The sequence below is a fragment of the Aquarana catesbeiana genome, linkage group LG04 (genome assembly GCF_042186555.1).
Source record: "Aquarana catesbeiana isolate 2022-GZ linkage group LG04, ASM4218655v1, whole genome shotgun sequence".
Classification (NCBI taxonomy): Eukaryota; Metazoa; Chordata; class Amphibia; order Anura; family Ranidae; genus Aquarana; species Aquarana catesbeiana.
In genome coordinates, this window is record NC_133327.1 from 245,042,098 (window position 1) to 245,054,575 (window position 12,478).

The following is a 12,478-nucleotide window of genomic DNA, read 5'->3' on the forward strand; positions in this document are numbered from 1 at the left end:
CAAGGGCCAAATAAAAGCAAGCAAAGGGCCACATCCAGCCTCTGTAGAACACTGTTCTAGTGGGAAATAGTGAATAATTGCAAATGCACTGCATTAGGACACATTGGATGCAACACTTTTTTTAACGTAGTGCTCCACAAATCACAGCATATGTGTTGTACAATGCAATATGGCTGCATCACCAGCTACTGTAACAGAGCATTGGGGTGCACATTAAAATGAATGACACCATAATTCACCCCACTGCTGTTTGCACATTATTGTGCATTGGTGGTAATACACATTTTACCAGCAGTGCAAAGGTGTCCTGAATTTTTATAGGATTTCTTTCTCTGTTCAGCCAGTCTTGTGACTCAGAAACTCCTGCCAGACCACACAATCAAATCTTGTGCTACCCTATATCTCTGCAAATTACACTACATTTGAAGCCTGGTCTGGGACTTACTGTAAGCTGGCCATACAGTTATCGCCGCTTGACGCTTCTGCAGGCCCTGGCTGAATTTAGATCAGTGTGTGGCCACCCCCGACCGAAAGCCACACATAATTTGGTAGGGATGGGCATCCTTGTCATCGACAGAAGTCGATTGCTTCATCCATTTCCATTGAGGGGATATGTTGGTAATTTTTTCTTAATCAAGAGTTGCAGATGCTGATCGGTGTATTCTTTTTTTTTAAATTGTTTATTTATTCCGGGAAACAGGTCCACAAGGGCCATTACAATATAGTCAACATGGCAGTATTACAGATACAAAGAAGGTTTCGTGGTGACAGGGTGCAATATATAAATCATGTTGATTACATGATAGCAAATTCTTATATAGTAAGCCGTTGGGATATGTAAGATTGATGGATAAGTCTCCTGTCCATATCTGTGTATGGTTTCCCTGTCTGCCTTCTTATAAGAATGTTTTTACTTCTACAGGATTGTCTCCTGTATCTGATTGTGGTTGCACAGAATGCTATATCCCGGTGGAGTCGTCTCCCATTCTTTTTCTGGGTGAATAAAAGTAAAGTAGGGTAGAGATAGTGGAATGTGATCAGAGTCCTAGAGTGGTAATAAGGGGTAGTAAGAAGGAAGTAGAATAAAGAAAAGAAAGGGGAAGAGGGGGTTGTGTATATGAGTAGGGTGGGGGGAGAAAGGGTGTGTGTGGGGGGGGGGCTCACGAACAAGGATTTATTCATTATATATTATTTCTTCAGTCTATAATCATACGTGCTCCACCTGTGGCCCTCCAGCTGTTGGCTCCTGCCTGACATACATATGCTGGCAGCAGAGGAAGCTGGGAGAGACATGGAATATTTAGCTCACTGACTTGCAGGACAGGGAAAAGGAAAATCGGGTTAAAGGCCAACTCCACATCCATTTGCAGGAAAAAAAAATATGCATTTATTATTTTTTGCAAATGAACCTGCAACTGCAAACAGTGGGGTCCCGGGTGCAATTCCAGGCTTCTGAAGACCCCTCCTCCACCTCAAGGTCCGTACAGATGTACAGGATTTCAGCTGGAGAGCTGGAGACGTGTCAGTGGACCATGAGTGTAGTGATCATAGCACTTGCGTTCCACTGATAACTACAAGTATGTCTACCATGGTGACAGATTGTACTTGTAGTTCATTCATTCACAGATCTATGTGAATGAATGATGTGGCTGTGCCGGTGGAGCCCCAAAAGCGATAGCAACTGGGAAAAGAAAAATCTCTGCACGCTATCATGGGGATTGTACCATGTAGAATGGTGTAAAAGGTGGAGTTAACTCATTACAAATTTTCCACCACCCCAATTTTCGATTTCAATAACACATCACAAGATATTATACACAAACTAACCCAACTATTCCAAACCAACTTCTACAACTAAAAAAACAAATAAAACACCTTATAGTAAGCCACACAATAAGGCACATTTCAAGAGCAATAATTTCCCAGACCCCACAATATATGTTCAGAGGCTCTTTGTGAACAAAAATACCACTACAAAATGTAAAGGCTAGTAGAAATGTTATTTCCAAATACTGTACTTTATATTAGACATTTAACAAATTAAATCACAATTTCATATACATTTGCTGTGAATGTATAAAGTAAACGGTTGCGTAATTTTGTTTTTACCTTTTGTTTTTTTAAAGTGTTTCTGGAAATAGAAATCACCTATACAGGGGCCAGCCACATGGAGGAGGATACATAATAGGAGATAGTCAGCTGAAAATGGTTCAGTTTGGTGATTCTTTTCTCATGTCTATGCACAGCTTTACATTCAAGGATGCAAATGGAAAGCGATCTATAAATGGAGGAGGTGTCTGTTTCATTCATCTGCCTGCCCTTCCTTTATAGAGAGCTTTTCATTCATGGATGTTAACATCTATGAATAGAGGAGGGGGCGGAAAGGACGGGCATAATTGACACTTTTGATGAGTGCCTGTGACAGGTCCAGCACTGGTATCAAGATTATGGCTTCAGGCCATTGGATGGGGTAGAAGAGGTAATATTCCCACTATGGCATTGAGTGTGAAAACACTTCACATTAAATGTAAGTACCATTCCTTATGTCGATTTAAAAAAAAACAAACAAAAAAAAAACATTTTTACCTAAACTTAGACTTTATAGGAACTATTCACACTTGTGTTTTTGACAAAAAAAAAGGATTTCCCAACACAGTTACTAGCCAATCTGCAAAACAACCAAATTGGCCCTGTCTAGCAATTCATGTTAAAAACAGAGGGTTTTCTTTTTACCGTGAACTGATGATGCACAGTGTTCATTTGCAGGCTGGCTGTTAAGTGTGCTGGGAAATCTTTTTTTATGTTTGTGTTGTCCTTCAATGTGCACTTTACTGCAAAGGCTCATTATAAGTTGGGGTGGTGCCACTTTTTGGTATAGCTGTGTTTATGGACTGGTGCGTTTTCTTTTGAAAATCAATAAAAATGTGTCAAAACACATATGAACATGCTTTGCCACACTTTTATATATTGTTGCAATGCAGTTTACACTGCAGTACAATGTACATCACAAAGCACATTCATATGAGTGGTTTTGATGCATTTAACACATTGATGCATTTAAGGCTGGCCATACATTATACAATCTTCTTTTGATTATACCAAAACCATACAATATGAGGTCAAACCTAAAAACTTTCAATTTGTATGTAATCAGGTAGGCCCTTGCACTACGTGGTTGAAGGTACATCTGAATTGAACAAGAAAATTGTATAATGTCCTTAACAGTCCTAAATTAGTACTTGAAATATGGGTTTCCATCAGAGCCTGATTACATGGTTATATTGCTTGGTGAAAGCCCCTTTAAGAGTGTAACCATAGTATGAACACTAAGGACTCATTTACACTTGCAGTGTCCTCTGCGAGTTACTCTTTAGAGGGCTTTTGACTGGTGCTCAGGAGGCTATATGTCGCCTCCTCACCGCCTGTTTTAGCACCTAAAAAGCCACACCATTGTGCTGCCCCTCCAATCAGCTGAATGGGGTTGTGGTGCCTGACAAACACAAGGGAGGAGGGGGGTGTTGATGATTTGTAAACCCCATCCAATGCCTTTGCAGCTTATGGAGGAGCAGTTAAAAACCCTAACTGCAAGTGCAAAAAGGGCCAAACAGAAATGCTGTCCTACTGTGACATTACACTGTAAACTATAGGGATATAGGTCAAGGAAAAAAAGGATTGATCTGATTCTAGAACCAGTCAGGGGAAGCATACACAACCACTAACCATTTCTGTCATTTACTATACATGTATACAGGTAAGTTGTTTAGCCTCTGATGCAGCCAGTCAGGCCTCTTTTCTTTGACCTAGCCCCCACTACTCTGGGACATGGGACCAAGACTGTTAAATTTACTTCCACCATGAATGTTTGATGTTGGTGCTTTGGTGCCCCTTGAGCATGTGGGACTTTGATCCTTTTGCAGCAATTGAACATTGGGCGTTCTTAATGGACTCAACCATCCTCTATTTATATAAGTCTCTCCCCAAACATGGCTTTTACATTGCATTGGAGAGGTTTATGAAAGTATTAGGGAGGTTTGAGTGGAACCACCATCTGGAAATGTGTACTTCTGCAGACTTTACTTTGGAGGAGCTTTGAGATGTATATCGATGAGACTTGGCGGTAGTTTAACTCATCCTCCTCTGGACACACATCCAAATTTTGGATACCTGACAGTCACATGGGAGTCCATGGGATCACAAGTTATATTCCATCTATGTTGACGCTACCTTCTTGCTGTGTTCAAGTATGGGACAGCACCAGTGGACATCAATAGCATTCTATACTTTATATGAAACAGTGAGGCTATGCTTCACCCTTATTTTACATATATGATCTGGTCTAAAGCTCACACTTCAAGACTTCTATATATTACATTTTTGAAATGAGAAAATCTATATACAGTAACTTATGAAGGATTGTTTTAATTTGAAGTAAGAATGCAGAGTACAGATCTTTGTTTTATGTACAATATGTAGTTTTGGCCAAAACATTTTATTTAGTTTTATGTATATATATATTTCAATAAAGGACATATGTATTAATATTATATGGATGGTTTTGCTGATATGGTTTCATTTTTAGTAATTGTCTTTATGGTCACTTTAAGGCCCATACACACGATCTGAAAACGGGATGAAAAATACCGCTTTTGACGTGATTGTACGATATTCGGAATGTTAGTACAGAGCTTTCAAGAGCCAATCACGAAAATTCATCCAACATTATTCGATCGGACAAGCACAAAAATTGTCCTCGTACGATATCAGATCGTACGATTTTCATTTAGTCATTACAGTTGTCGTCCGAAAATACACTACAACACATAACATCACTTCCGATTTTTTATTCTGTTGTACGAGAATTTTTGTGACTTTAGTAACCTATTCAATTTCTACTTGCGACTAGTAAGCGAAAAACGTCGGACAATCTGTCGCCTGATTTTCAGATCGTGTGTACGAGGCATTAGAGTAGTCTTAACCCAAGTTTTTATAATAAAGTGTGTGTGTGTTTAAGATTTAAGGCACTGGTGCCTCCTCCAGGTATAGGAGTCTATATGTTAGGACTTGAGGATTCTTTTGAATACATTATTACTGTACATGGAAGGAAAAAAAAAATATATATATCTTAAATTAGTTTTTTTTTTTATTATATTTTCCAGGTGTGCAAACAAACATCATAACAGTGATGTCTTTTAAAAAACAAAGAAAAATAATTATATACACAAAATATGTACAAGTGAACAAACAACATATTGGTCTTTTGCACAGCAAAGATAACATTTATATTTATGTGACCTATGTACAATATCTATATATTTACACATATGAAACACTGGCAAGGTACTTCACAACAGTGCAAGTATTACAAAAACCATAATGGAATGTAATGAAATAAAACAGAAGTATCCCAGTGGGCTAGTTAAAAAATAATAATAATAATAATAATACAACAACAAAAAAAAATGTGTAAACATTTAAAATGTACCAATTCTCCAAGAATATTTTTGGTGGAGTTTTGGCAGGTGGCGGCAGGCTGCAGAGGCATGAACACATTTACCAAGTTGGCAGGAAACAAACCTCCAAGTAGACTAATGACCTTCTTCTGTTAGATGCTATTACAGCGCGTTATGGGATACGCTGGAAACAGCTTTGTGGATGATTTGAGATTTTTTTCTTTTAATTACTTATCTGAATATAGGAAATCAACTCCGTTACTATAGACTACTACACATTCTTCTTCCTTACTCAACAGGCCCAATGGGTCATTTAACTTTCCTGTAAGAAAAAACTGGTGTTGCCTATAAGAACCAAATTGAATTTTACTGATCTGACTACAGTCTTAACTGGTCCTTATGGACTATTACGCATTCATCTTCCTTACTAAATAGACCCAATGGGGTCATTTCCCATACAAAAACCCAGGTTTGGCCTTTAAGGACAATCCAATGTGTCTGATCTGACAATAGGAAATAATTAATGGTGAACAATTGAGTCTTTCCTATAGTCAGATCAGGAAAATTGGATGGTCCTTACAGGCCAAACCTGAGTTTTCGTACAGGAAATCACCTCCACTGGGTCTGTTTACTAAGGAATGTGAATGCATAATAATCTATAGCGACCAACTCAGGCTATTACGTATTTATCTTCCTTACTAAACAGACCCAACAGGGTCATTTAACTTCCTGCAAGAAAACCTAGGTGTTGCCTATAAGAACCATCCAATTTTACTGATCTGACTATAGAAAAATAGGCTCAACTGGTCACTACGGACTATTACACATTCATCTTCCTTATTAAACAGACACAAATGGGTCATTTGAAATTTCCTTAAGAAACCCCAGGGGTTACTTAAGAACCATACAAATTTACAGATTCAGCTACAGAAAACTGAAACCCATTAAAAATCGCTATATTTGCGCATTTATCTTTCTCGTTCAACTAAATGCCATAAAACCCCTCTGTTGCCCAAAATAAGCAGTTTTACAACTGGATGTTCTACTGCAGATCTAACAATAAGCATAGTAAACACACCACTTGTCTTAGGCACTTCTTAGAAGCTTATACAATTAGGTTACTGGGGTGCTTGTAGGTCTAAATCAGAGAACAGCAGACATTTGCTATGGAAACTGGATTTCTGAGAGGTTTCCCCCTATCCGTGAATAAAAAACCTGAAATCGTGAAAGGTTATTATTGGCTAATAAATCCATTCAGTACATAAACCTTGTCCCCACTAGCTGGGAATGCATAGCCATTGGTGATTCATAAGAAGAAAACGCACTACTCAATAAATAAATCTCAAAAGGTTTGAGGTGATAATGCATTGATGGCAGGAAAAAAAATATGAAAAACATCACATTTCAAGGCCACAATTTCAAGGCCACATGGGTGACATAACCACCTTTTTTCCCATATTGTCCTGCCATCAATGCACTGTGACCTCATTAAACTTTTGAGCATTCTTGACCAAATGCAGCTTTTTCTTGTTTAGAGGTTATTACAGGCAACAGATACCTCTGTTTAATCCAGTGTTATTGAGATTTTTTCATCAGGGTAGAAATAAGAGAAGGATAAAACGTATCAGTTTTTTTATATGAAGAATGTAACAGAGTAACAAAACTGTATCAATTCCTCAAACAAGCCAACCACATTTTTCTCCATTCTGAATTCAATGTGAAGACAAATTTGATGGCCTAAAGATCCAATTAATAAATCCTTTTGCTGGCAGCTTCTCCGACAGTATGGGCTTTTTCACACCATATCTATTGAGCTACATTTTTCTGCACACAACCGCAATCAGATGGTGTGAACAGGACAAAAGCAATTGTTTTCTAGGTCCTGTGTTCACACCATATGTTTGCGGTGATGTGCAGAAAAATGTAGCTCAGCGGACACTGTGGGGTTGATTTACTAAAACAGGAGAGTGCAAAATCTGGTGCAGCTCTGCATAGAAATGAATAAGCTTCCATTTATTTATTTTTTGTCAAAGCTTAAATGAACAAGCTAAAGTTAGAAGCTTTTGGGTAACATGCACACCTGCACCAGATTTTGCACTATCCAGCAAAGTAAATCAGCCCCTGTGTGTACAAGCCCTAAAAAGTGTACCCTCAGTCCAAAGCCACACAGGTTTTCCTACATAATAGTATACATAGCCATGAAAGGCCGAAGTATCATACAGCAAATGGTCTTTGGCATGACCGATCAGAACATTAATAAATTTAGCTACTCCTCTTCAACAATGGATAGAAAGAGTAGCACTGGCATATATTTAACAGTCTAAAACAGCAGGCTAATTATTTTATGTAGCCCCAAAATTTTAAATCATGACTGGGGAAGAGCTTGTGAATGTATCCATTCTGTAGTCAATAGCAGAACCACTATAAATGGTTACCTCTTCAGATTCCGCTACTAGAGGGTGGCTGAGAGGGCAGATTAAGCTGTGATTAGCCAAAGCACTTGGTCTGCCATGTGCTGCTTACTTTTCAGCTGCTATGTATTAGTGTACCTGGTGCAGGAGCAGATTGGCAATATTTCATCTTGTGTCTCACCCCCCACCACATTCTATGTGCAAATATCGCACTAAGCCAAGAACAAAACAGGAAGTAGACATGGAAAAAATAAATCTTGTGCATGGCCCCGCTTGACTTCCCGGCATCACTTTTTTTCCTTTCATACAACCCTGAACGTGAGCCCAGAACCTAACAAACAGCAGCTGGAAAGATACTGTTCATAAAGTGCTGCTTCTGCATGACTGCCAGAAAACGTCTGCTTCTGGATTCACAATTAGAATAAAATAATCAAGGCGGGTATGAAAGTGTCAGCACAGCTTGGATGGGTCACCTACATTTGGGAAAATCCCTTGTCTTCCAATTTAGCAGCAGAGTCAACTAGGGCACACACACGTCTTGGATAGATCAGTTTTGGACCATACACTTCTGAGGGTTCCTCAACAACTAGAATTACTGCAAACACTAGTGTGCTACTGCCCAAAGATGTTATGTTCTAAATCTCTTTGATCTCAGTTAAATGTTTAAATACAAGAAGAATTAAACCACATTACAGGCAATACTGATCGAAACAGAAGGTGCTGGCACCATTCTAGTTAAGGAACATACACCAGGCCACAAAGTGCTTATTACACATACCACATGGTTTTCACTGTGCACCTGCTGGGCTTGAACGCTATAGTTTTGGAAAGTGAGAGACATTGCACACAAGTCCCAAAGAAAAAAATAATAATAATAATATTAATCTGACATGGACACAGCTCCCAGTAAAACTGGATCAAGAGGGGGCATCAGATGTTCATCAGAGTTCAATTGTGTAATTGTGGAAGCATGTGTCAACCATTTACACTCAGTTCTATAATTCCTCCAAACGATGCCCTTTAACCAAAGTAGAATGGTTTGAGGGAAATAGCCTGGAAATATAATATTCCACTGCCTCTCTATAGCCTAAACACCATACACGCATTGAATTACAGCTGGCTTCTGCAGAATCACCAAATTTAGCTCTGTGGGTGGCCCTGTCAGCATCACATGGATTGTCAAAAAGTTGATTTTTCAATTAAATGTTGTCAAAAGAACCAGGAGGAAACTTGTCAGCCAAACCACATCTGCATCCAATCAAATGCAGGCACTGTTCTGGTATTCTGCACAGTTATGGGCTAATGGAGGAATCGCTTAGATTTCTTTTGTTCAGTCTGCAGACTGACTGAAAGAAATCAATACATGTATGACCAGCTTAACACATGCATTCCCACAGTGCACAACCTCCAGAAGAACTGACCCCTGAACAGCACAAAATTTGTGGCACAAAGAGAATCAACATATACCTTTCAAAAATAATACATACAACACATGCACACTATGCAGTACTGTAAACGCATTCACCCATGTGTCAAAAGTCAGTCACAGTACATATTAATCATAACAGTGCATCTGCCAGATCATCTTCTGTAATCATAGATATGCATTGTTTTCCCTTCCATGTCAGAAAATCCTTTTGTCCTCTCTGCAAAAGGGGGGGGGGGGGGGTGATATCTGTAGAGGAGTTAGAACTGCATGTCTCTGGCAGTCCTGGAGGTGCAAGGTCTGCCATCAGGATTCTGTCATTGTCTAAAAGGTATTCCTGATGTCAGTGTGTTCATGTATGTATAGATGTGCACAATCTGTAGGACCCCCATTAAGGTGCTGTCATTGTTAAAGGTATTCCTGATGTCAGTATGTTCTTGTGTGTTGTATATATAGAAGTGCACACAGTTCTTGAATGTACAGAGCTGCATGAGCTGTAGGACCCCATTAAAATGCTATCATTGTCTAAGGTATTCCTGACATTAGTACATTCTTGTATGTATGAAGGTGCACAGTCCCTGTGAATCAATCAACATGCTGTCATTGTCTAAAATGAATTCAGCCTGTTCATGTATGAAGGTTCATGGTCTCTAGGACCCCATCAGGATGCTGTCATTTTCTATGGTCTTCCTAAACATCACTGGGATTCAGGGATGGTCTTTGTCTATGGTCAGTATGTTTCTGGGCTTCAGTCATTACAGTCTTCCTAATATCAGTATATCCCAGGGATGCGGTCAATCTATGATCTAATATCAGTATGTCCCAAGGATGCTGTCTTTGTCTAATGCCTTCTTGATAACAGTATGGAGGCGCATGATCTCTACAATGCCATTAGGATGCGGTCATATGTCACAGGGATGATGGCTTTAATGCCTTCATGACATCACTATGCCCCAGGGATGGTGTCATTGTTTATGGTCCTCTTAATATCAGTATATCCCTGGGATGCTGCCATTGTTTAATGCTTTCTTGATATTGGTATGGAGATGCATGGATTCTAAAATGAAATTTGGATGCCATAGTATGTCCCAGGGATGATGTCAATCATGCCTTCCTGACATCACTATGCTCCAGGGATGATGTCATTGTCTATGGTCCTCCTGCCATGGAGTATGTCCCAGGGATGGTGTCATTGTCCATGTCCCAGGGATGGTGTCATTGCCCATGGTCCTCCTGCCATGGAGGATGTCTCGGGGATGATGTTCTGACCTCCATGCATGGAGAATTTCCCAAGGGATGGTATCCTCCACATATGGAGGATGTCCCCAGGGATGGTGTCCTTGTCCTCCACATATGGAGGATGTCCCCAGGGATGGTGTCATTGTCCTCCACACATGGAGAATGTCCCCAAGGATGGTGTTCTTGTCCTCCGCACATGGAGAATGTCCCCAAGGATGGTGTTCTTGTCCTCCGCACATGGAGAATGTCCCCAAGGATGGTGTTCTTGTCCTCCGCACATGGAGTATACACCCAGGGATGGTGTCATTGTCCTCCATACATGGAGGATGTCCCCATTGATGGTGTTCGTGTCTTCCACACATGGAGTATGTCCCCAGGGATGGTGTAATTGTCCTCCACACATGGAGGATGCCCCAAGGTTTGGTGTTCTTGACCCCCCCCCCCCCCCCTTGCTCATACAGTCTCAAGCACCCTGCACTCCTGGAAACCATTGCAAATGTGTCCATTCTCCTGGTTGCTGTCTATGGAGGACTCACTGCCCGTACTCTCACCGGACAGCAGCCTGGTGACCCTGAGGTCAGCTTTGAGGGTTTGCAGGTCATTGCCCAGACTAAGCTCCCCCAGGTCACTGATAAGCTGGGCCAGTTCTTGCTTGTCCTGCTCCTCATCCCCCCCTCCCCCAGCGTCCAGCACATCCTCACACTCGAAGCTCATCGCCCTCTCCTCCTCCTCTTCCCCCTGCTGATCCTCAGTGATGGAGCCCAGCTTGGGGGCGCTGCGGCTCCTCTCCACCGGGGGCTTGTAGCAGCACTGACCATTGAGGAGCTTGCGGAGGGGGACGAGGGGGATGTTGTGCTCCCCGATCAGTTGCTGCTGCTGGTGCCGGGCATCTTCCCTCCTCTTCAGCCTCTTGAACTCTGCCAGGGCGTTGGCGGAGGTCTGGTAGAGGAGCAGTGCCATGGCCTTGGCCTTCTCGGGCTTGGACACCAGCACGGCATGGCAGCGCAGCATCACCGCCTTGTGCTTCATCTCATGTCTGTAGATCCAGGCGAAGATCTTGGGCAGGCGGGGGTCGGCCACACAGTAGGTGACCCGGTGCAATAGGTAGAGGTGGCCTGGCCGCTTGGCTTTGTCCTCCATGTGTACCATACGGATACCCTGGGCACTGACCGTCAGCTTCATCTTAGTGCCATGCTTGCCCATCTCACTCTTACTCCAGATCTTACACACGGCCAGGTCGGTACAGCCGTCCCCCTTGGACTGCAGGGTGGTGGCATTGCCCAGGTAGAGCACTGTGTAGGTCGGGTCCTCCCCGGTGATCTTGATCTTCTTCCTCTTAGATTTAAACATACTGCCCACCCTGGTGAGGGCACCCTCCGGGCAAGACTTGGCCAGTGAGGTCAGGGCGCTGTAGTTCAGGCTCACCGCATAGCCCTTCTGTTTGCTCTGCTTGCTGTCCTCCTCGATCAGGTCGAACTTGCTCTTTTTCCAGGGCAACATGTCTGTGTATGGGAGGGCGAGGTGCGATCGTCCTCACTGCATCGCTTGGTGTAGGGGAGAGCTGTCACTACATGCCGATCATCAGCACCACTCCGACACCTTCCACCGCTGGGACTCCCCCTTCCCATCTCTGAGCTCCACAGCTCTGCACTGCTACATATAGCCTGGAACAAACCATCTCCGACTACAGAGCAGGGGAGGCCAGCCAATGGAACATACTACTCCCCATTAACACTCTGCTTACCATGACTACAGCACCTAGGAGCTCTATTTATTTACAACCCTATGAAGAGGAACTACAATGAATATACATGACACCAAATCATAGGGTCATAGGAGCTGACAATCATTAGTGTTATCAGACAGAGCTGGAGAATACCAGGATGAGATCCAAGAGCAGAAGGTCCTGACATGGTGCTGAGTCAGGGCTCTCTGCATTTAGATGCCTTCAG

General features: G+C 41.9%; 1 protein-coding gene across 1 annotated transcript; it reads right to left on the reverse strand.

Moving 5' to 3' along the window:
• Positions 1-5,118: 5,118 nt before the first annotated feature.
• On the reverse strand, positions 5,119-12,184 carry FAM43A (family with sequence similarity 43 member A). The gene has a single exon (XM_073626346.1). It carries the CDS (start codon positions 12,024-12,026, stop codon positions 10,980-10,982), a length of 1,047 nt encoding a protein of 348 aa, XP_073482447.1. The 5' UTR covers positions 12,027-12,184; the 3' UTR covers positions 5,119-10,979.
• Positions 12,185-12,478: the final 294 nt, after the last annotated feature.